Below are 22,584 nucleotides of genomic sequence, written 5' to 3' on the forward strand. Positions count from 1 at the left end.
TATTTACTTGTACTTGTACTCGGTCTGGAAAAAAGTGGTATTGGTGCATCCCTAATTTGAAGAATGATTCTCAAACACCAGCTGTGATCGGCAGCTCTGGTTACAAAAATGGAGAACTTGAATCTACCTAAAGGCTGTTCTTTGTGCGAAAGCAGGAGAGAGGGCTCCTAGACAGAGTTTTAGAGATGAGCTGAACAAGCAGCTTTCACGTGTGGTAGAAAAGACTCGCAGGTCGCCTGAGGTTTGAGTACAACGGCTGAGCAGCCACTGAAGACGAGACAAAAAGATGGAAGGAGCGATCTGCCCTCCAGACTCCGCCAGGACCACGCTCTTAGACCCATCTGTCACCTCGAGCCAACAGAATATTAGTCACACCATCCTCTTGTGAAAGTGAAAAACAAACCAGTAGCAACATGTCATGTGTAAAAGCCTCATCTGAAAAAAAACAGCAGAGTTGGAAAAAGCAACACACTGACCAAGAACCAGGAGTTCTGTTAGATGCACCATCCTTGCAGCACAATGCGTTGTTTTCTGAATTACAATCAGCTGTGACCTTTGACACCTGAAATATAATTACACTATACGGACAAAAGTATGTGGACATGTTGAATTCAGGTGTTTCTTTCCTAACAGGGGTCTGGGATACAAAACAATAATGACAAATGTCATAATATATTTTTATATTATGATTAATATCATTGCTTTGTGTTGGGTAGTTTGGCTTAAATTGTTATCTTTGCTTCTAAAATGCCTCAGAGATGTTTTTTACTTAATTTCTCTCAAGATTGATTTTGTTTTATTTTTTGTCCATGACTGATTTTGAATGTTCTACCTCTAAATTTCTAAAATATTTTTCGTGCTCTGCCTGTAAATAATAATTTTCTTCCACAACTAACCATCTACTTTCTTTACATCTCACTGAGGAAAAAACATCTTCCATTAGACTTTCAGGAAATATTGTTTTCATCTCAGATCATCATAAACAGGACATTTACAGCTGTAGACATGATGTGTCCCAATATTTATGTCCATATGGTTTATAAACATCAGTATTTCCTTAAGGTTTAATGGAAGATTTTTCAAACTATATAATGACATTTGTCATTATTGTTTTGTATTTATTTATTTGACAGGGACAATGCAGTCAAACATAGTTACAAGTTTGCAGCTGATGTGATGCATATGGAGTTTATACTTAGTGCTAATTCTCAACTTCAGTCCCTGGTTGGGCTCTTCCATAACAATGCAGTACGAGTATAAAATATGCATCATTTAAAACAATCATACCATACATAAAAATATAATATATATAAAGTATACATCATTTAAAATGATCATACCATACAATTTCATAATACAGTGTGGCATTTATATATCAGGCACTCACTCACTCACTCACTCACTCACTCACTCACTCACTCACTCACTCACTCACTCACTCACACACTCACACACTCACTCAATATACTCAATATCCCAGTATCCCAGACCCCTGTTAGAAAAGAAACACCTGAATTCAACGTGTCCACATACTTTTGTCCATATGGTGAAGGTTCATCCTTCAGTCCAAGTTGAAATTTGTGCCAAATTAGAAATTAGACGTCATGTGCATGTTTTGATATAAAACTCATTTATAAATGCCAGGGGCCCTTGAGAAGGTCACAGGGATTAAGCATTTCCCTGCAGCCCTCTCAGGGGAACGCTTAATCTTTGAGAGGGTCACATGGGTGCTGGAGCCTCATCTCAGCCACCAGCGGGTGAAGGCGGGTTCACAGATGTGTCGACACTTCATCACAGTCCTGACATAATACAGACGAACCGGCCTAAATCACCTATGGACGATTCAGACCAATTAACAGTGCTCACCACAACGCAGAATCAGCTCCAAACGTGTCCAAAGTCTCAGAAAAACCATAGTTGTTGTTCAACCTGTGGACACCGTGGATAATAGTGGACGTATCAGATGCAGAGGTTTTAATCCAGTGGTTTCCAACCTTTTCGTCTTGTGACCCCATTTTAACATCACAAATTTCTGGCGACTCCAGACATTCAAAACGGAGACATTTGTTTTGCTAAAATTAATTTGTTTTTGATCATGTAATAGTTTTCTATACTATGTTGCAAATAGGGATGTAACGATTACCAGTATAACGATAAACCATGGTAAAATTCCTGACGGTCAGTATTACTGTTTAAATTCTAATTATCATGATAACTGTGTTTGATTACCACACTTTAAACTCAAACTTGATATGGAAAATGGTTAAACAGTGTTCATAAGGTGCCATCTTTAGTGCACATTTGTATGTTTGATGTTTACATGGTAATATTTGAATGTTTATGCAACAGAAAGTACATTGTGCCTATTATTTTATTAGTTTTTTTTGTTTTATTTTTTTCAAAATACAATTTCAGTGTGTGTATGAATACTTTCAACTATACTGTGATAATAATGATAACCTTGATAAATTTGGTCACAATAACCGTGATATGAAATTTTCATATCATTACATCCCTAGTTGCAAATAAATGTTAATTTTAGAGGACATGTAGTCGATATAATGTTATTATATTATTATGGACGGAGGCAGTAAATCCAGGGGTAGATTACAGCACAAAGGGAGAATTTGATTTTCCTTGGTCAGGATATGTACAGTCAGTCCAGCTTGGATTTACAAGGCTGACAATTAATACTGAACAAACAAGAACTCAATCTAGTAATTATGAAAGAGCTGCAGCATCTGAAACCGACCACAACGAACATTTGACAGATAAACAGAACCACAGTGCTTCAGTTTCACACTCACAGTTTGTCTTTTATGGATTATGATTGTCTCTGTCAACTCACCGTATATTTTTAATTAGTCTTTTTTTTTTTTAAACAATTAATAGAAATTTCAGACGACCCCATTTGAACTCCAGGCGACCCCATGTTGGGTCCCGACTCCAAGGTTGAAAAACACAGCTTTAATCTGTCGTGAAGATGTAGTTCAGTTGTAACCTTGCGTTACCTTAAGTGTTGGTTATGGTTGTGGAAGTGTATTGGTGCTGACCTCCATCTACTGCAGGTCACACACTGATTTATACTCTTGGGTTTGATGTTCCAGGTGCACATTCATTCCACAAAGACATAATACACATGAGTAGAATGAGGTGAGATGCCACCTGAGGTTTAATAAATCTGTACTTTTGAAAACATTCTTTAAATCCTTCAATTTTGTGACCTAAAATACAGTTTATGGATGAGAGGCACAAATGTAGAGAAAAATATCTGTTGTTGAAAGAATGAAATGGATACTCAGGTCTCAGCAATAAGATAAGAAATAGGATAAAAATAGTACAAGTATCTAAAAACAGACACATAAAACACATATATGCACATAAATACACAAGTTAAAACTAGGGCTGTCAAAATGAATGTGTTAACACGGATTAATCCATCATCACGATTAATCTGATTCAAAATGTTAATGCAGTTCAACCCATTTGCAGCAGAATGACTCTGAACGTCTCTGCCAACACATTTGGGTCAGTTTGTCCAAGTAGAGTTAGTGTCATGCATGAACAAATGGGCAGTTGATCCGGTAGTGACAGGCAGCAGAACCAGCCCATAAAGATGGAAGACACTAAACAGCACGTTGGACCTCTGGATGGAAATATGAGGAGAAAAAAACCCCAAGACGGAATAGTTGGTTACTGTCGTTTTGTTGAAACTGTTGAAGGTGTTTAATAAAGCTGTTAAGTGCATGTATATTCCCTTCTTTCTTGAGTCTGTTTGCTCAAAAATGCAAAATGCAATTGATTAATCGAAATTAATCCACAGCAACCCTGTGATTAATCTGATTAGAAATTTCAATCGTTTGACAGCACTAGTTAAAACACATTCTTAGTTTAGACCAGGGGTCGGCAACCTGCGGCTCCAGAGCCTCATGCGTCTCTTCATCCTTCTTGTAGTGGCTCCTCCCTTTACTGCGGTCAAACCAGCCATGATTCTCCTCTGCATGGTCAATCCAGCCGCTAGCAGTTTTCTTGTGCGCTACTCATTCGACAGTTACGGTAGATGAGCTGCATAGAGCGAGTGTGCCTTCCGGAAAACAACAGTAAGGGCTCATTTCTGCTCTACGTAAAAGACGCAGATGGATATGGACGCAGGGTTCTGTCCGTCCTTTGTATTTTACTCACATAATTCTGTCCGTTTTCTGGGAGCTTGCAAATGTGAACCCAGACAGAGAATATGGAGCAGTACAACTGGGAACTGTGGAGGCAGTGTTGAGTTTTGAGAAGGATCATTTCCATAAATAGCCATACTTTTCATAGAGCGACTGTATGAGTACGAGTACTGTGTACTTTTGGGGTAATCCTACAACAGATTCCCTTCCAAGCTACAAAAATGTGTTTTTTTCGTCTGAAATAGGCTTTAAAACTAAATTCAGTGATGATTAAAATTATTTTTTCCAATAAGTACCTCATGAATTTGGTATATTTGGTATTAGTACTTCATATACTAAAAGCACAAATACTCTGAACTACTTTTACTATGTACTTTTGGAGTAATCATACTCAAAAATCCCTTCCAAGCTCCAAAAGTGTTTTTCATCTGAAATAGGCTTTAGGACTAAATTCAATGATGAATAAAATTATTTTTTACAATAAGTACCTTGTGAATTTGGTATCTTTGGTATTAGTACTTCATATACCATTAGCACAAATACTATGAACTACTTTTACTGTGTACTTTTAGAGTAATCATACTCCAGAATCCATTCCACACTGTACTTCTGTTTTTGTATTCAGTGGTTATAACAGATAAAATGTAAAAAAAAGATTAAAACTTTTAAAGGTTTATAAGCTCTGTTATTTTTTGCGGCTCCAGACTATTTTTTTTGGCAGAAGAGGGGGCACAATGGCTCTGACTGATAGTAGAGGTTGCAGACCCCTGGTTTAGACAGTGTTGGCCTTGGTTTAGGTCTTGATGTTATCGTTTCTTACTGGTTGTGCTCGTTGATCGATCATACAGAGATGGTTGGAAATATCTGTTTGGAAAAACATCCACATCATTATGTATTAGAGTTTGGTTTCTCATGGGACTCGGAGGCTCATACATCATTCTACACAGAGTGAGTATAAGGAGTCCTCTGAGTCCTTGTAAACATTTGGAGTCCACACTTTTATTGACGTGAATCTTGTAAGTTGTCAGGTTGGAGATGTTGGACTCATTTTAGTTTGTGTTTCTGGAGTTTAACATTTGACATGTGTTCTTCCAGTGCATTGTTTGACATTTCTCCAGATGGGAACCGCTGTCTCCGACTATATAATCACGCAGGGTTTTCCTCTCACAACACCTGATTTAATTACAGTCTACACGGCTTAATTTTAATTGGATCAGGTGTGTGTAGAGTACATGACACAGTCGACCGTACGCTGTATTACACTGGAGGCCTGTGAGGCTGTGGAGCTGCTGTGGAGTGTTTGCTTCTGTCACCACAGGAGGACTTTAATCCAGTTTTAATCTGTTCATATCATCCAACCTCGACGTGATGCATCCTGTCTGAGCTGATTAGCCTGACAGGATTTTCCACACAACTATCTGAGCAACGTTAAGACGGGCCAAATGAATGACGGGACATTAATTTCAGTGTGATCCGATGTGACGGATGGGAGCTGATGAACAGCCACTCATGGTTTCTCATTAAGATGAGACGACGATAAAAACTAAATCCCGACGGAGCTTTTCTGCTTTGATGTTAATTCTTTTTTATTTCGTCTTATTGGCTTATTGCCTTTAACGGCCTAGTTATCAGTTATGACGCCTGATAATTACTTTTATTAAAAACTAGCGAAGCACTTTAATGTTGCTGTTAATTTCCTTGACTCATGTCTGGTGTTTTGAGCAGCATTTTACCTCCTGACAGAAGATATTAATGACTTCGCCACAAATCTGGTTGATCAAACTCTCGTAGCATAAAAGAAGAGAAACAGTGTTTTTACACTTGGTTAATAGTGAGATTTTACTGGAGACATAGTGGCTAAAATATCTCAAGGCCAGTTTTGAAGGTGAAAGAGTTGACTTTTTCAGCGACTGAATGCAACAACATTAATCTTACCCAAATCCTTTCCTTAACACACATTAGTCATGCTGTCTAAATATATATTAATTAATATATAAATAATGCATGTTTTATTGCAAATAAGTACACAACTGTCAAACCTTTAACATCCTCTGTCAGGGCTACGTAAGTAACAGCTTCAGTATCCATCAGTGATATTAATAATGCATCCTTTTCCTTCTCTTGTAATGGTACATCTGGATTTTAATTAATAACATATAGTTTAAGAGGACATTTCTGCTTTTAGTTTTGCCATAGTTTGCTGCCTTTTTTACATTAACTAAAAACTCTATAGACAAATGTTTACAATTTCAGTACATAAGATTTGTACGTGTAGTTTGTGTTGTGAGTTTATTTATTTGTTTTTTAACATGAGTTGCTGGTATCTACAGGGTGGGGAAGCAAAATGTACAATATTTTGAGGCAGGGATTGAAGGACAGTGTATGACCAATTAGTTTATTGAAAGTCATGAGAATTTATTTGCCACAAGAAAATGTCCATAATAGAAAATGTTTTTATTCTATGTGTCCTCCTTCTTTCTCAATAACTGCCTTCACACGCTTCCTGAAACTTGTGCAAGTGTTCCTCAAATATTCGGGTGACAACTTCTCCCATTCTTCTTTAATAGTGTCTTCCAGACTTTCTGGTAATAGTTTTGCTCATAGTCATTCTCTTCTTTCCATTCTAAACAGTCTTTATGGACACTCCAGCTATTTTTGAAATCTCCTTTGGTTTGACGAGTGCATTCAGCAAATCACACACTCTTTGACGTTGGCTTTCCTGATTACTCATATGGGCAAAAGTTTCTCAAAAGGTATGGATAATAGTGTTAGGTATGATTATGACATCAATATATGTTTGGTTTCAAAACAATTGGCGTAGTGCCTGCTGAGAAAAAACAACTAAATGTTCATTGTAAATTTTGCTTCCCCAACCTGTATAGGCTAACAGTAGCTATTGTTACTGCTCTAGAAGAGCAGAAGAGTGGCATGAAAAAATATGAGAATGCAAGGATTTTCACCAAAAATCAGTGTGCAGACTATTATCAATGTAAGTGAAAAAGAAAAACATTTTAGAAACTGAGATCATAAATGCCATAAAAATGCATGAAAAAGACTCCAACACAGATGTTCGCATATGGAAATTGGACATATCAAACCTTTAAAAAAAAAATTCTAGTCATAGTTTCACCCACTTTTACTACCACACACAATCCTTTATCCACAATGTTGAAATCTATATTGTGAGCTTGTCATTTGTTGACATCTGCTGCTGCCATTTTTAAGCTAATGGTAGCTAGTGTTGCTCACTGTTGCTGCTGTAGAGGAGCAGAAGAGTGACATGAGGTTGTTATGAATCTATGTGTTAGCTGGAGATCACAAATATTAACAAATGACCTGAAAACGACCCCAACACAAACTTCAGTTGTGCACATGAGCATAAGCAAAACAGATACAATTTCTACTTGAAGTTTTATCTCAGTTTGCTGCGAAACAAAGTAATGGAGACTATGTGATCTTAGCATTTGTAAATGGGCAGAGTCAAGAGAGGATTAACATGGGGTCAAAAAAATTCAAATTATAACAATCTACATCAAACTTATATTTTTAGGTAGGTAATTACTTATATTTTCAGGAAAATTGTATTTTGAAATGAAAAAAAATTGTGAAAAAAAATTTGAGTAGTTTTATGAGTGTGAATGTTTGGAAAGTGTCAAAGTTTTGTGTCTTCATTCTGGGTTCATTTTATAAACTCTTATAAATAAACTAAATTTATTCCAAATACATTGATATTTGACTATTATATTATTTTTATCATATTCTAAACACAGTCTTTAAAATGAATAAATGCATATATCTATGCAAAACACATTTGAATATAATGTTAATATTATTTGTATGTTGTAAATATTGTAAAAAAAAAAAAAAAAAAAAAGATATTGATAATTGAAATAAAAAATGTTTAATTTGATATTTACTTTTGTCCATCTGTGATGCTGCCATTTGTCAAAACTCTCACTATTTAGGTATGATCAAATGTTTAGTCCTCTAACCAATTACTAGGTTGTGAAGTAGAGGGTTTAAGGTTTGCACTGAATACATTTTAGGAGGAAAATGTCAGAGGAACTTCACTTTGGAGAACTTTGGAATTCTTGCAAAAATTAGACATTACTTTTTTGTCCATCTGTGACGCAGTAGTTTGTGATATTTTTCATTTAAAAATATTTGAAGCTAAATTTTGCCCTTTGAGTATGTTTAAGATGGCATTTAGACCCTTACAGTTAAATGTGTAATATTTGTCTTAAACTTGTCTGGTTCAAAAGTTAGGAATCAAAAAGTAGTGGAGTGTCCATCTGTGACGCCCTTGACCTCGTCCAAATATTAATTGCTGCCATTTTCAGCTAACAATAGGTCTGGGGTTACACATTATTGCTGCTATAAAGGAGACGAAGAGAGATATGAAAGAGCTTAAAAGCACATGTGAGGGTTTTCACACAAAATAACTCCTCTATATACAGTGGGCCTGGTGATCCCTGCAAAAGGTCAGATGATGATGTTTGGAGGTAAAATCACAGTCCATGGTCTGAGGAATGAAAGGAATTTCTTCTTTCTGAGGGAGAAATTTCTTTCTGCAGAGACTCTATCTTGACCTAAACCTCATGTCTTTTATTTTTAGTCCTTGAGGGAACTAGAAATGCCAGCAGCTTGATATCCACTGCTTCGGTCATTTATTACAGCAGTCCTGGGCCTGTGCGACACCTAAATGTGCTCCTCTGGCTGTGCTTCTATTGTCTATTGTTTATTTTCAGTAAGCCCCATTGAAACAATACCAACTATTGTTTCTTATGCAAATGTACAGTTATTCTGCACTAATCCAGGAGGAACAATGCTTCATATAGACAGTGCTGGCCTATATAAATGCTTATTTCTTAGATGAAGAACAGAGCTTCTTTGCAGTGCACATTATTCTCATTAATGTCAGTAGATAATTGACTTGCAGTAGGAATGGCTCATTGCATTCATTTACATTATACAAACGCTATTAGCTGTGTAATGTTGTGTGGATTCACCAAAGAGTCTGTGAAGACCCTGGTTTTCTACGGAGCCTCTTTCCACATGGAGTGGATGTAGTTTGTCTTCAAAGTGGGCAGGATGCTAATTGGACCGCTAGCAGTTAGCAGATCTTCAGCTTCATTTGCAGTGAAAATTGACGACCTCAAGGTTACAATCACATTTGGAAATGTGAAGTATTTTCTTTCCTGTTTTTAGCTCAGGGATAATGGGGGTCCATAAAGCAGGTCAGGTTGGTTCGGCACACATTAAACAGATGAATAAAATGAAAAGGTAATGATATTCACTTAATTTAAATGATGGGTTTTATGCTTTTTGGCTTTGATTAATGTAAATGAACTAAATAAATGCCTTTTGAGGTCTTTAAAGCTGTGTAACTTTTCATCAAATCTGTAAAACCCGAGTAATAGCCTAAGTATCATGAATCTGTTAATCCAGTGTTTTTCAACCTTTGGGTTGGGACCCCACATGGGGTCGCCTGGAATTCAAGTGGGGTCACCTGAAATTTCTAGTAATTGATAAAAATCAAAAAATGTAGTAATAAAAAATATACGGTGAGTTGACAGAGACAATCATAATCCATAAAAGACAAACTGTGAGTCTGAAACTGAAGCACTGTGGTTCTGTTTATCTGTTTATCTGTCATTTACTGCCCCCATCCATAATAATATATATTATATAGACTAAATGTCCTCTAAAATTAATGTTTATTTGCAACACAGTATAGCAAACTATTACATGATCAAAAATAAATACATTTAAAAAAAAAAAAAAAAAAAAAGTCTCTGATTTGAATGTCTGGGGTCACCAGAAATTTGTGATGTCAAAATGGGGTCACGAGTCAAAAAAGGTTGGAAACCACTGCGTTAATCTTTCCATGATCACACACCTGAATCACCCCCCTCATGGTGAACAACTCTGAAGTGTTCTCCATCATAAGCAGTCAAACTGTCACTCAGCCCTTTTCGGAATTCCACGCAGCCACAGCAGCGTGAAGCAATGAAGCCGCTTCCATGTTTCCATTTGGTTTCGGTTTGGTATGTAAACAAACAGGCTGCTTATAATGGAGGACACTTTGAAGTTGTTCACCATGAGGGGAGTGATTCAGGTGCGTAATCGCGAAAAGGTTACTTAAGCTATCATCGGGTTTTACAGATTTGATGAAAAATTGGTGACAAACGTCTTGCACTGCTTTAACATCTTTTTAAGTGCATTTTCCATGATAACAGGAATTTGTAAATACATTTCTAAACCTTGTACATTATATTTTTGCATTTTTATCATGTTTTCCCAGAAATGAGTTTCTTTTAAATAAAAGAACTTTTTCAGACATTTTTGCCACATTTCCACTACATGGAACCGGCTCGACTCGACTCTGGTACCAGGTCCTATTCCTGGAGACCGTTTCCATTACAGGATACTACCGACTTTACAGTACCTGGATGTCATAGCGATGTGGTGCATTACTTCTGTGTCATCTACTCAGAATTCCTGATAAACTCACTCGTTGCGTGTTGTCTCATCAAGCTCATGCAGAATTTTTACGTCTGAATCTCCTTGACAAACCATGGTGTAGTTTTTGGGCTGTCATCATGTGGATTAACCTACCACTATATTTACTGTCAACTTCCACATCTGTTTTTTGTAAAACGGCAGGTCACAGAGACAACTCTCTGACCAATCAGTGGTCTGCAGTGTTTACACGTCACATTTTAGTATCTGGTCCCCAGTTCTGGAACCTCAGCGGAGGTGATACCAAAAAACTAGTACCAGGTACCAGATTCCAGTTCCTTTTTTGTAATGGAAATGCAAAAAAGCCGAGTCTAGTCGAGCTGATACCATGTTGTGGAAACGCAGCATTTGAACTCATCAATAATTACCTTTCAGCACATTGTAATTCTAGGGGTCTGAGCAAACACAAGGTTTTTTGAGCTGTAGAGAATGTACCCGTGATGCAGATTTTGTCAGGTGGAGGTAGAGGGTTGGATGTGTACCTATATGTCTTCATAGCATGAAACTACATCAAGTTCATCTACTTCTATATTTGCTCTTTTTGTCTGAACTGAGAGGATGAAACTGCAGAGGGAAGAGTCTCCTGCAGCTTTAAGGTAACACAGATGTTATTGATGTCATTGGAAAAGGCTGCATCCCATTTAGTCGTTGTCTGTTTCAGGCCTTAGAAATGTGGAGCTTAGATCATTGGAATGACTGCTTGGCTTCTTCACACTTACCTCATTTAGTCTGGATTTTTGGACTCTCTAGTCTGCAGGTATGAAACCTTCCCTGGAAGTAGATCTGGACCAAACTGAACCATAGTTCTTGTATTGTGTGAAAACTATTTTTGCATAGTTTGAACTTTCAGACCCATTTATTCCATTATATCGTTAATGTTTCTGCTCAGTGTCTTCAAATGGTTGACAGTGTTTACCATGCTTCTCTGGGGTTCAGTATTAATTGTAAAGTGTTGACACCACTGTGAGTTATACTCTTGTGTATGATGGTCTGGTCTGACCACAACAAGGATCAGCCATCGGTCCATGTTTATATATAAGGCAGTACTCGGCTTCTTGTCTTTCTACAGTTGTACATTAATTGTGAAGAGAAATTCTGATATTTATTCTTTCTGTACAAGTGATCATGTGTTGCTTTCTGTTCCATACCGAACTGGGTCAGCGGGCTTTTTTTTTTTTCTCTGCAACTAATGCATAGAATCGGCTGCAGAAAGACTGGAATCTGAGTTAATTTCATTGAACGCCTTTAAATCCAAACTTATGTTCTTGAGGCCGACCCCATAACTTGCGCTTGTTTTTCATAATCTGCTTGTAAATATTATTTTTCACTAGCTATTTTTTGTCAAATGTGTCAATTATTTGTGATTTAAAGGTGTAATCGTGTAACTGTCGTATTTGTTGCTGCTTATCTTGGCCAAGACTCCCTTGTAACAGAGTTTTTTTTTTTTTTTTTTTTTTTTTTAAATCTTTTTATTAGGACCCATTTTCAGGAAAACATATCCTCTCAGCACAAGTATAAGCATGTCCAATTTTCTTGTTTTCCAAAAAAACAACTAACAACAAACAAAAATATAAACTAAAAAAAAAAAAAAGGAGAAAAGTAGTACCCCACCCCCCACCCACATTAGTCCACAGTCACGTAATTCCGAGTGTTTTAACTCTTCTATTCTGTTATGTTTTCTATAGATGTTTTCTCAAAGTCAGAGAGGGAAGGCTTCCATGTAATGTAACATTTCTCAGTTGATCTTTTCCATTTTCAAGTAAGACATTACATCCACTATCCAGGTGTGTTGTAAAAGAAGTTCTTAATCTCAATTTTTCCTGATTTAATAAAGGTTAATAAATAAATAACATAATAGGAAGAAAAACAAACGGAGAACAGAACAAGATAAAAATAAGACAAATTCACAACATGTTGGTTTCCATCTCATTAGTCCACCTCTATTATAGCAGCATGAAAATAAACCTAACCAGACCAAACATCTATAATATAACATGAACCTTGTTTGGACCTTTCATGTGTGGAACTGCCTTTAATGGAACAGATTCACTGGTAACGTCACTTGTGACACCTGTGCTTTTACAAAATGTCCTTTATGGAATGGCATGTATGGAATCTAATCAAACAACCAGAACCTATGGGTAGAGTATTTATACACATGCAAGGCTTCATATAATGAGAGAACACAGAGTGAAACCTCCACAAAAGCATAAAGCAACTCATTAAATCTGAATACAAATCATGCAACCACATAAGGAGGTTGTGTCATATCACATGTGTTGGTGGTAATATATGCAGCAGTTGTACTTCTTCATGTTATAATGAGTGCTATAATAACACTACTGAATAGTTTTGAGGGGTAATGTTTTCCAAATTGCATAAATATCACAGTATAGTGTTGGATGTCGAAAATCGGGGCGGGGGGGTGAACAGAATGTGAGCAGCATTAAGACATTCAGTGAGTGGAACCATGCAGACGTTTCAAAACCTCAGGAAATGGATTAAAAATATGGATTTGGTGAAAAAGTGTGATCATTTTGGGCATTATAGTGAGTTTAAGTGGAAATTGCACAGATAACTCATTTTGAAATGTGCATTCTTTTCCAACTCAAGCATAACAAGAATGGGTGTTGCTATGAAACTGGGTTTATTTTGGTATCTGGCACTTTTCCAGCTTTTTAGACCCAATAATAAATGCAAAATTTAGTCATATTTCCCCCCAGGATGTGCCTAATGATAACGTCAGATAAAAGCAAAAAAAATTATACTCTTGCTCTGAGCCGTCCCATAATTAATGAATTTAAAAAATAAAAAAATGGGGCCAAAAATAGGACCAAAATTGGGATATGAAAAGCTACCTAGGTGTCAGTGCATTAGATCTGGAAACATGGCTGTAAATTGTCTTCTATAGACTATAAATAAAGACACAGTGTTAAATGTGTCGATCCTAGTGGTTTTTCTAATCCACACGTGGGTTTTTCATCCATCTCAGTCTCATTCCAGGTTTTGTGTGGAACCCATCGTGTCCACTTGCGTTACATGCAGAACCTGCCCAGTTAAACACATATAAATCGTGAATAATTTTGCAACAGCGGCCATTTTTGTGAAACACTGTCTTGCATAATTAGTTAAATTCCCAAAATGTACAGTACCTGTGAGACAACAGAGATATAAAAAAGAATAGTAGCGTGTAATTTTCGTGTCCTTTTGACCGTGTTACATGCAGATTTTTGTATTAAATATGATGTAAAATAATAAAAAAATGTGTTTTATCTGAAAAATAGTTTCTCTTTTATCTCAAATAAATATTTATTTTTAAAATAGACCCAAAGTGCTTCCAAACTTGCTTCATAACATTAGTCTACATCTGATTTTTATTTTTAATTTTTTGCCCCTCTGCCCTGTTTTGTGGTACCAGTTTCATAGAAGCACCCATATGTAAAAAATATATATATATAAATAATAATAATAATAATAATAATAATAATAATAATAATAATAATAAAAATCTAAAATAAAGTGACTGTCATTTGGCTTTTAATTCACTGTATTACTCTGCTCAGTCACTAAAACCAAAATATCACCAGACAACAGAGACTGTGCTTAATTTTTTTCCATTTGTGCAATTAGATCGTCCTAAATCCTCGTACATCTGGACCCCTAAACTGCAGCCTTTTTGGGATTATAGAAATGCACAGGCTGATACTGTCATTGGATTAATTGTGCAGCCCCGGTTCACGTCAGACTTGCAGGCATCTGAAACTGCCTGATCTGCTGAAACTCACTTCTAAACTCCAGTTTGAGGCCAGTTTCATTGCAGAGAAACTGGCTGGGTGAGGAGTGTCACACGCAGACAGATTTACGTCTCGTAAAAACAGCCATGTAGCGCTTAATGTTTGCAGCAGAACACTGTGTGACAAATGAGCCCAGGAGTGATATATTCACCACGCATTGAAAGTGACAGGACTTGATACAAGAAATGACTCATAGCATCAAGAAAATTCCACACTATTTGATCACAGTGTTTATTAGTATTTCCTTAAAGTGAACTCTAAGATGGAAGATGTTAATGCAGTGGTTTCAAACCTTTTTTGACTCCTGACCCCATTTTAGCCTACATTTCTGGTGACCCCAGACATTCAAAACAGACTTTTTTTTTTTTGGCTGAAATTAATTTGTTTTTGATCATGTACTAATTTGCTATACTATGTTGCAAATAAACGATAATTTAGTCTATATAATGTATATTATTATGGACGGAGGCAGTAAAGCCAGGTGTAGATTACTGCTCAAAGTGAGAATTGTATTTTCCTTGGTCAGGATATGTACAGTCAGTCCAGCTTGGATTTACAAGGCTGACAATTAATACTGAACAAATAGTAGATCAGATCTTCCTCCTCCATCCACCTCACTGTTCCCTCTACCACCATCTCACCCCAACTCTGGAACTCTTTGCCACTGGAGCTTAGAAATACCACTTCCCTCCCTCTCTTCAAATCCAAACTCAAAACCCATCTGTTTAGGACCTCCTTCTCTTTGTGACCACAATTACATAGTCCAATTTTTAACCTGACTTTTATTTTTTACTCTGTTTTATTGCTTGTTTTCTACTCTCCTGTTCACTGTACGGCAGTGTTTTTCAACCTTGGGGTCGGGATCCGATGTGGGGTCGCCTGGAATTCAAATGGGGTTGCTTGAAATTTCTAGTAATTGATAAAAATAAAAAAAAAACTTGCTAATAAAAAAAATATATGGTGAGTTGAGAGAGACAGTCCCAATCCATAAAAGACAAACTGTGAGTCTGAAACTGAAGCACTGTGGTTCTGTTTATGTGTCAAATGTTCATTGTGGTCAGTTTCAGATGCTGCAGCTCTTTCATAATTCATAGTTTGAGTTCTTGTTTGTTCAGTATTAATTGTCAGCCTTGTAAATCCAAGCTGGACTGACTGTACATATCCTGACCAAGGAAAATCAAATTCTCCCTTTGTGCAGTAATCTACACCTGGATTTACTGTCTCCATCCATAATAATATACATTAGATAGACTAAATGTCTTCTACAGTCAACATTTATTTGCAAACTATTACATGATCAAAAACAAATTAATATTAGTCCAAAAAAAATCTTCATTTTGAATGTCTGGAGTCACCAGAAATTTGGGATATTAAAATGGGGTCATGAGCCAAAAAGGGTTGGAAACCACTGCTGTAGAGTGTCCTTGAGTGCCAAGAAAGGCGCCTATAAATAAAATGTATTATTATTATTATTATTATTATTATTATTATTATTATTATTATTGGTCAGGATATGTACAGTCAGTCCAGCTTGGATTTACAAGGCTGCAAATTAATACTGAACAAACAAGAACTCAAACTAGGAATTATGAAAGAGCTGCAGCATCTGAAACTGACCACAATGAACATTTGACAGATAAACAGAACCACAGTGCTGCAGTTTCAGACTCACAGTTTGTCATGTCTGTTATGTATCGTGATTGTCTCTGTCGACTCACCATATGTTTTTTATTAGTAAAGATTTTTTTTTAATTAATTATTTTTATCAATTACATAGAAATTCCAGGCGACCCCAAGGTTGAAAAACACTGTGTTAATGCATATAAAGAAAAGTACCTTCATAACTGTTTTTTAGATAAGTTGAGAAAAGAACCCAGTTATTTTGTGAGAAAAGTTGTCATCTGGGAGATTATCACTGCACAGATGCCAGCAGAGGCCAATGAGACTAAATAAGCACATAATAATGAAAACAACTCCTGAATGCAACGATCACAAGCAAACACAATACACTGTTTTGTTTTTTATTATTTTTTCTGCAGCCACTGCTCTTTCATACCGATGTCTGCAGTTTGTAATTTAATCAGTATGAATATTAATTAGGAAATTTGCTGCGTAAAGTATAACTTAAACCAAGATTGTAGGCAGTTTTAAATTGATGTGTATAATGCAGGTTTTGGTGTTGTTTCTATTAAAGTGAAATTATTTATTGCAATTCTAACTCTGTAATGATTGTATAGGTTGTTTTTTTCATGTGATGCAAACAAAAGTAGTTAGCATTCATATCTGTGTTTGTTCATTTACATAAATCTTGATGATGTCTGATTGAAGTGTGTTGGAAGAGGCTGTAATTGTGCCGTGTATTTCAATCATGCAAATTGTGTTCATTGATACATTGTGGAGAGTCATCAGCCAATTTACCAAGATGGTAAATACTTGAGAATATGTCACATGTCTTCATGGCTGGAGGAGTAGCTTTGAGCTCACTCTTATCGATATATGTTTAAAATGGTTTGTTTATGTACTGAAGTAAAGTTTTTAGATACTTACATTAGTATTTTCTGATGAATCTTGACGTTTCCTCACTACATTTTAACAGAAATATTTGTACATTTTACTCCTTACACTCTCAAAACAGGCTTGTTATCTTATTTTTAAAGGTTAAAACTTCAAAGTTAACTCACTTTATGTTACTTTGGTCTCTGTATTTTATCCATAGGGGGTTGGCCAAGGGAAGGTTTACATTTAAATCAAAAAATACATTTAAAATCACCTTTTGAAGACTTCTGTATTTTGAAAGCACATTACTTCTAGTGTTCAGAACAAGTTTTATTTTTTAGAATTTTTTTTAAAAATACTTAGATGGCGTTATATTCAGCATAAATGTATGTTTGCATTCTTTGTCCATCAGTACAATTCAAAGTATAACTTCTATTGGACCTATATTATACTTATGATCAGCTGAAAGGTCCATTTAAAAAGCTTTTGCTACTCTTTTTACAGTGATTACAAATATCTAATAAACTGAGATAAATATACATTAAAATGTGTTAAATTAGTTTATTAATGTATTTGATTTTGCAAATGTTATATATGGAATGTATATCCTAATAAATATACTGAATAAACAATTGAAACTTGTAATTATGCTCCCTTGTCCATCCGTTACCCAAACTCATAGTAAATCTCTTGCTATTTTATGCCCTTATATACTGAAAAAATACAAACTGTTTACTGTTTTCCAAACTAGACACCATACAGGATTAAGAGTAAAGATTTTACAGTGTTATGAAAATTGGAATCGCACTTTAAGGCAGGTTTTATGAAGTGGTCAAAAACAGATGTTCATTTTCTGTCCATCTGTTACCGAGGGGTTTTATTTATTATTTTTAGGACAGAAAATTAGGTTAAAACTTTTTCTTTCAATCACACATCTAAAAGTGCTCATTATTCCCGGCCAAATAAGGAATTATTCATCCTTCTTCCATAAATAGTTGTGAAAGGACAAACATAAATGTAGTAAGGCTGTCTGTCCGGTACCACTGGGCCAGACCCCATAATATACACAGCACCTAGCATTAGCAGTAGCCCCTAGCATTAGCAGTAGCACCTAGCATTAGCAGTAGCACCTAGCATTAGCAGTAGCACTTAGCATTAGCAGTAGCAATTAGCATTAGCGCTTATCAGATGAATGCATTTGAGAGGAATTACACTGGTCTACATTTTTAAGGTATTTCAAAAATGTATCAAATTTTATTTCTATAGCACCAAATCATGACAACAGTTACCTCATGACACTTTACATTTTAGAGTTGGTCAAGACCAGAGTTAGTTTTATTTAACTTTTTAAAGTGTTCTTAATTTGTTTATTGCAAACACCAGAAATATTTTACATTTTACCAATATACCTAAAATGCAAAAGGGGTTGAATAATTTTGATAGCAACTGTACTTAATACTTGGTTTTGATAGATAGATAGATAGATAGATAGATAGATAGATAGATAGATAGATAGATAGATAGATAGATAGATAGATAGATAGATAGATAGATAGATAGATAGATAGATAGATAGATCGCACTTTTATTGTCATTCAGCAAAATTACATCTGAGATGCACTGCAGAATGAAATTTCGTTGCAGGGTCAACACTGAAAAAACCCACCCGGGATAAAATAAGTTCTAAAATACTAATGAGGTAGACCTAAATAAATAACTCTAAAACAGAGAGAGTAATAAATATATACTAAACAAGTGGGGTAGATTGGGCAGTTTTTGGTGCTTCTGACAGTGATCTTCACAAATTCCAAACAAACATATGGTCATTTAGAGCATTTATTTGTGATAAAACACAACTCAGACCTCGAATAATTCAAAGAAAACAAGCTCAGATTCATCTTTCAACAACACAGTGTTTGAACGTCTGTACAGAACATAACGTTTGTTCACAGCGTTCATGCAGACAGATGGGGTTTGTGCGACGGTTTGTGGTCATTTATCTTCCTCTTTATCACATTCCAGAGGTTTTCATTTCAGCTCAGGACTAGAATCTCGACCTCTGTCTTCATTTTTCCCAGAGCTGTGTGGGTTTTTGTGACTGAATGGACCGCTAAACCATTCATGTGTCTCTGTCTTCCTGTTGTGTCTTAAAGGGAGCAGCCCATCTTCAGCGCTAGAGCTCATGTCTTCCAGATCGACCCGGCCACCAAACGCAACTGGCTGCCGGCCAGTAAACATGCCGTCACAGTGTCCTTCTTCTACGACGCCAGCCGCAGCGTCTACCGCATCATCAGTGTGGGCGGGACTAAGGTAAGAGCCTGTCACCCATATGTACATACAATATAAACAAAAAGTAAAGGATATTTTGAATTTTTGGGCTTTTTTTTCAATTGGGATTCTTGCACAGCGCTTTTTACTTTTTTTGTGTATGAATTGAATTGAAACACATTTTTTTAATGAACAGACATAGTTTTATTTACAAATGGCAAAAATGATGAAAAAAATACCAAAAACAAAGACAGAAATGTCCTTATCTTTTTGTTTGTAGGGTACACTATATCAGTGGTTCCCAACCTTTTTTTTTTCCCTCATGACCCTGTTTTAACGTCACAAATTTCTGGCGACCCAAGACATTTTTTTTTTGCTAAAATTAATTAGTTTTTGATCATGTAATAGTTTGCTATACTATGTTGCAAATAAACGTTAATTTTAGAGGACATTTAGTCTAGAGGCAGTAAATCCAGGTGTAGATTACTGCACAAAGTGAGAATTTGATTTTCCTTGGTCAGGATATGTACAGTCAGTCCAGCTTGGATTTACAAGGCTGACAATTAATACTGAACAAACAAGAACTCAAACTATGAATTATGAAAGAGCTGCAGCATCTGAAACTGACCACAATGAACATTTGACAGATAAACAGGACCACAGTGCTGCAGTTTCAGACTCAGTTTGTCTTTTATGGATTGGAATTGTCTCTCTCAACTCACCATATATTTTTTTATTAATAAGTTTTTTTTATTTTATTTTTTTTCAATTACTAGAAATTTCAGGTGACCCCATTTGAATTCCAGGTGACCCCACATGGGGTTCTGACCCCGAGGTTGAAAAACACTGCACTATATGGACAAAAGTATTGGGACATGTTGAATTCAGGTGTTTCTTTTCTAACAGGTGTCTGGGATACAAAACAATAATGAAAGGAAAAGAACATTTTAAGGATATGTTGATGTATTGATGTTTTTATCTCAAATCATCATGAACAGGACATCTTATAGCCATAGCCATGATGTGTCCCAATATTTAAGTCCATATAGTTTAAAAAGATGAATATTTCCTTAAAATTTAATGGGAGAATTTTCTTCCTCAAGGGTCAAAACAGTATTCAAAATCTCTCTCACAGGACATTTTAGAGACAATTTAACAGATTAGTGTTACTAAATGACCCACATTTTTAATGTTAAATTAATGTTTGCTTTAGTTGGACCATAAAGGATCATCCAAAACAAGGAGCTACTTTATATTGAAATAAATGTTGGAATGGCAATCAATTAAAGTTTGCTTTCTGACGGGACTTTACTGTGTTTTGACCCTCAGTGACATGTGAAGAAAGTAGATGGTTAGTTGTGGAAGAAAATTATTATTTACAGTCAGAACATGAAAAATTATGTAGAACATTTACAACCATGGATAAAAAAAAACAAAAACAAAACCAATGTTGAAAGAAATTAAATAAAAACCATCTCTGGGGCATTTTGGAAGCAAAGATAACGATTTAAACCAAACTAACCAATGCAATGATATTTATCCCAATATAAAACTATATTCTGACATTAGTCATTATTGTTTTGTATCCCAGACCCCCATTAGAAAAGAAACACCTGATTTCAACGGGTCCACATAGAGGCTCATGACTTTACAGAACTGCTTTATTTATGAATCCTACCTGGAGGTTTTTGAGTAGATGTATTTTCCATTTGGATGCAGCTTTCACGGTTGGGAATACATTTATTTACCTTGTTCATGTGGGAGAAAATTATTTATTTACCTCATCCTAGTACCTGGGAGGAAATCTTATTAGCAGCTAAATGAAACTTAAAGAATGTTTTTGTTGTTATAGACAGAATTTATTGGTTTGAGATGCATTTGTTTTGCAGAAGAGACTTCAGAAACAAAGATTTGGCAGCAAATGTCTCCCACTGGACTGTTCACTTTGTTTCTGAACAAATCATTGCACGTCACAGCAAACTTTTTGACTAAACAGTCTTATTCTGGCGAGTTTTCAGTGTCGTTTGCATGAAACAATCCTCCTGACAAAGACAACCTCCCCTAAATAAAACTTAAAATATATCCCATGATTGAAGTTAGTCTCAGCTTCTCCAGGTAAATGTAAAATATTTAGAAAAGAACCATCACTGTAATAAGCTCAAACACACATTTATCTGCTGGTGACATTTCATAATCAGCATATTAATGAAACAAGTACTCGAAAATTAAAAAATAAAATGCTCCTTAATAAATCTGACTTTTTATGGTGACAGGAATTCATCACTGAAACATCTAAACCTTGTGTATTCGCTCTTATGTAACTTTTAGACTGAAAAATCGTTTTATTCACATAATGCAACACCAACAATTCAGTTCATCATTTATCAGTAAAATACAGGATGATAATTAATGATTACTGACATTGTCAATTAATTTGTCAACTATTTTCTCCTGTAGCTGCTGAAAATAAGAAGCATAATGAAGAATAATAACATTCAATTAGAACTTAGATTAAACTGGTTTGGACCATTTTGATTAAAATGAAAAATTAGCAATCATTAACAAATGAGCAAGAAATAAATCAAAACCATTAACAAAAAGTAGTGAATATTCACATTTTATTCATTTTGGCTAAAATGAGTGAAGTGAAAATAAATATCTATATGATTTTTTTATATTTTCTCCAATAAGCCAAGTAATTTTATCCAGTGTTTTTTTTTTTTTTTTTTTACTGTTTTTCTTAATTATTCAGTCAAGTTTTTGTATCTCTTTAGTTAAGTTTACATATTATCTCCTTATTATGCTTGTATATTTGTGGTCTGTGACTGTCTGTGACTGTTTTCATTGCCGTGTATTGCAGGCCATCATCAACAGCACCATCACCCCCAACATGACTTTCACCAAAACCTCTCAGAAGTTCGGGCAGTGGGCCGACAGCCGGGCCAACACTGTGTACGGTCTCGGCTTCTCCACGGAGCAGCAGCTGCAGCAGGTAAACAGTTTTAGTAATGTTAGGTCTTACATTAGGTCTTAACCTCCTGAGACCCAGGAAATGTCAGCAAAGTACAAGCTTTTTTTGTTTTTTATTAAATAAGTGCCGATATTGGAAACATCATGATGCAACAGTTTTTTCAGATGCAGTTTTTAAAATTTTTATGGAATGTCCTTTGTGGTGGACAGCTTTTTTTTTTTTTTTTTTTTTTTTTTTTTTTTTGTATAAAGTTGTGAAACTCATAAAACCCATAGCTAGGTCTTAGGAGGTTAAATATGAACCTGAAAGGCCTTAATCGCCACCAATATTTCATCTAATTTAACTTAATCATCTTTTAAACTGG

General features: G+C 35.6%; 1 protein-coding gene and 1 long non-coding RNA gene across 3 annotated transcripts in view; one reads left to right on the forward strand and one right to left on the reverse strand.

The window, feature by feature from the left end:
• homer3b (homer scaffold protein 3b) overlaps positions 1 to 22,584 on the forward strand; it is a 141,808-nt gene that overhangs the window by 53,622 nt on the left and 65,602 nt on the right. For both annotated transcript variants that reach the window (XM_030131789.1, XM_030131790.1), the window contains 2 exons: positions 19,135 to 19,291; positions 22,110 to 22,241. In XM_030131789.1, the coding sequence (XP_029987649.1) occupies positions 19,135 to 19,291; positions 22,110 to 22,241 (289 nt within the window). The remainder of the gene's footprint in view (positions 1 to 19,134; positions 19,292 to 22,109; positions 22,242 to 22,584) is intronic.
• LOC115417749 (uncharacterized) lies at positions 841 to 15,313 on the reverse strand. Its single transcript, XR_003935198.1, has 3 exons — positions 15,303 to 15,313; positions 2,233 to 2,246; positions 841 to 967 (listed from the first exon to the last, which is right to left on the reverse strand). It is a non-coding gene; the product is annotated as an uncharacterized LOC115417749 (long non-coding RNA).

Source organism: Sphaeramia orbicularis, chromosome 4 (genome assembly GCF_902148855.1).
Source record: "Sphaeramia orbicularis chromosome 4, fSphaOr1.1, whole genome shotgun sequence".
Taxonomy (NCBI): domain Eukaryota; kingdom Metazoa; phylum Chordata; class Actinopteri; order Kurtiformes; family Apogonidae; genus Sphaeramia; species Sphaeramia orbicularis.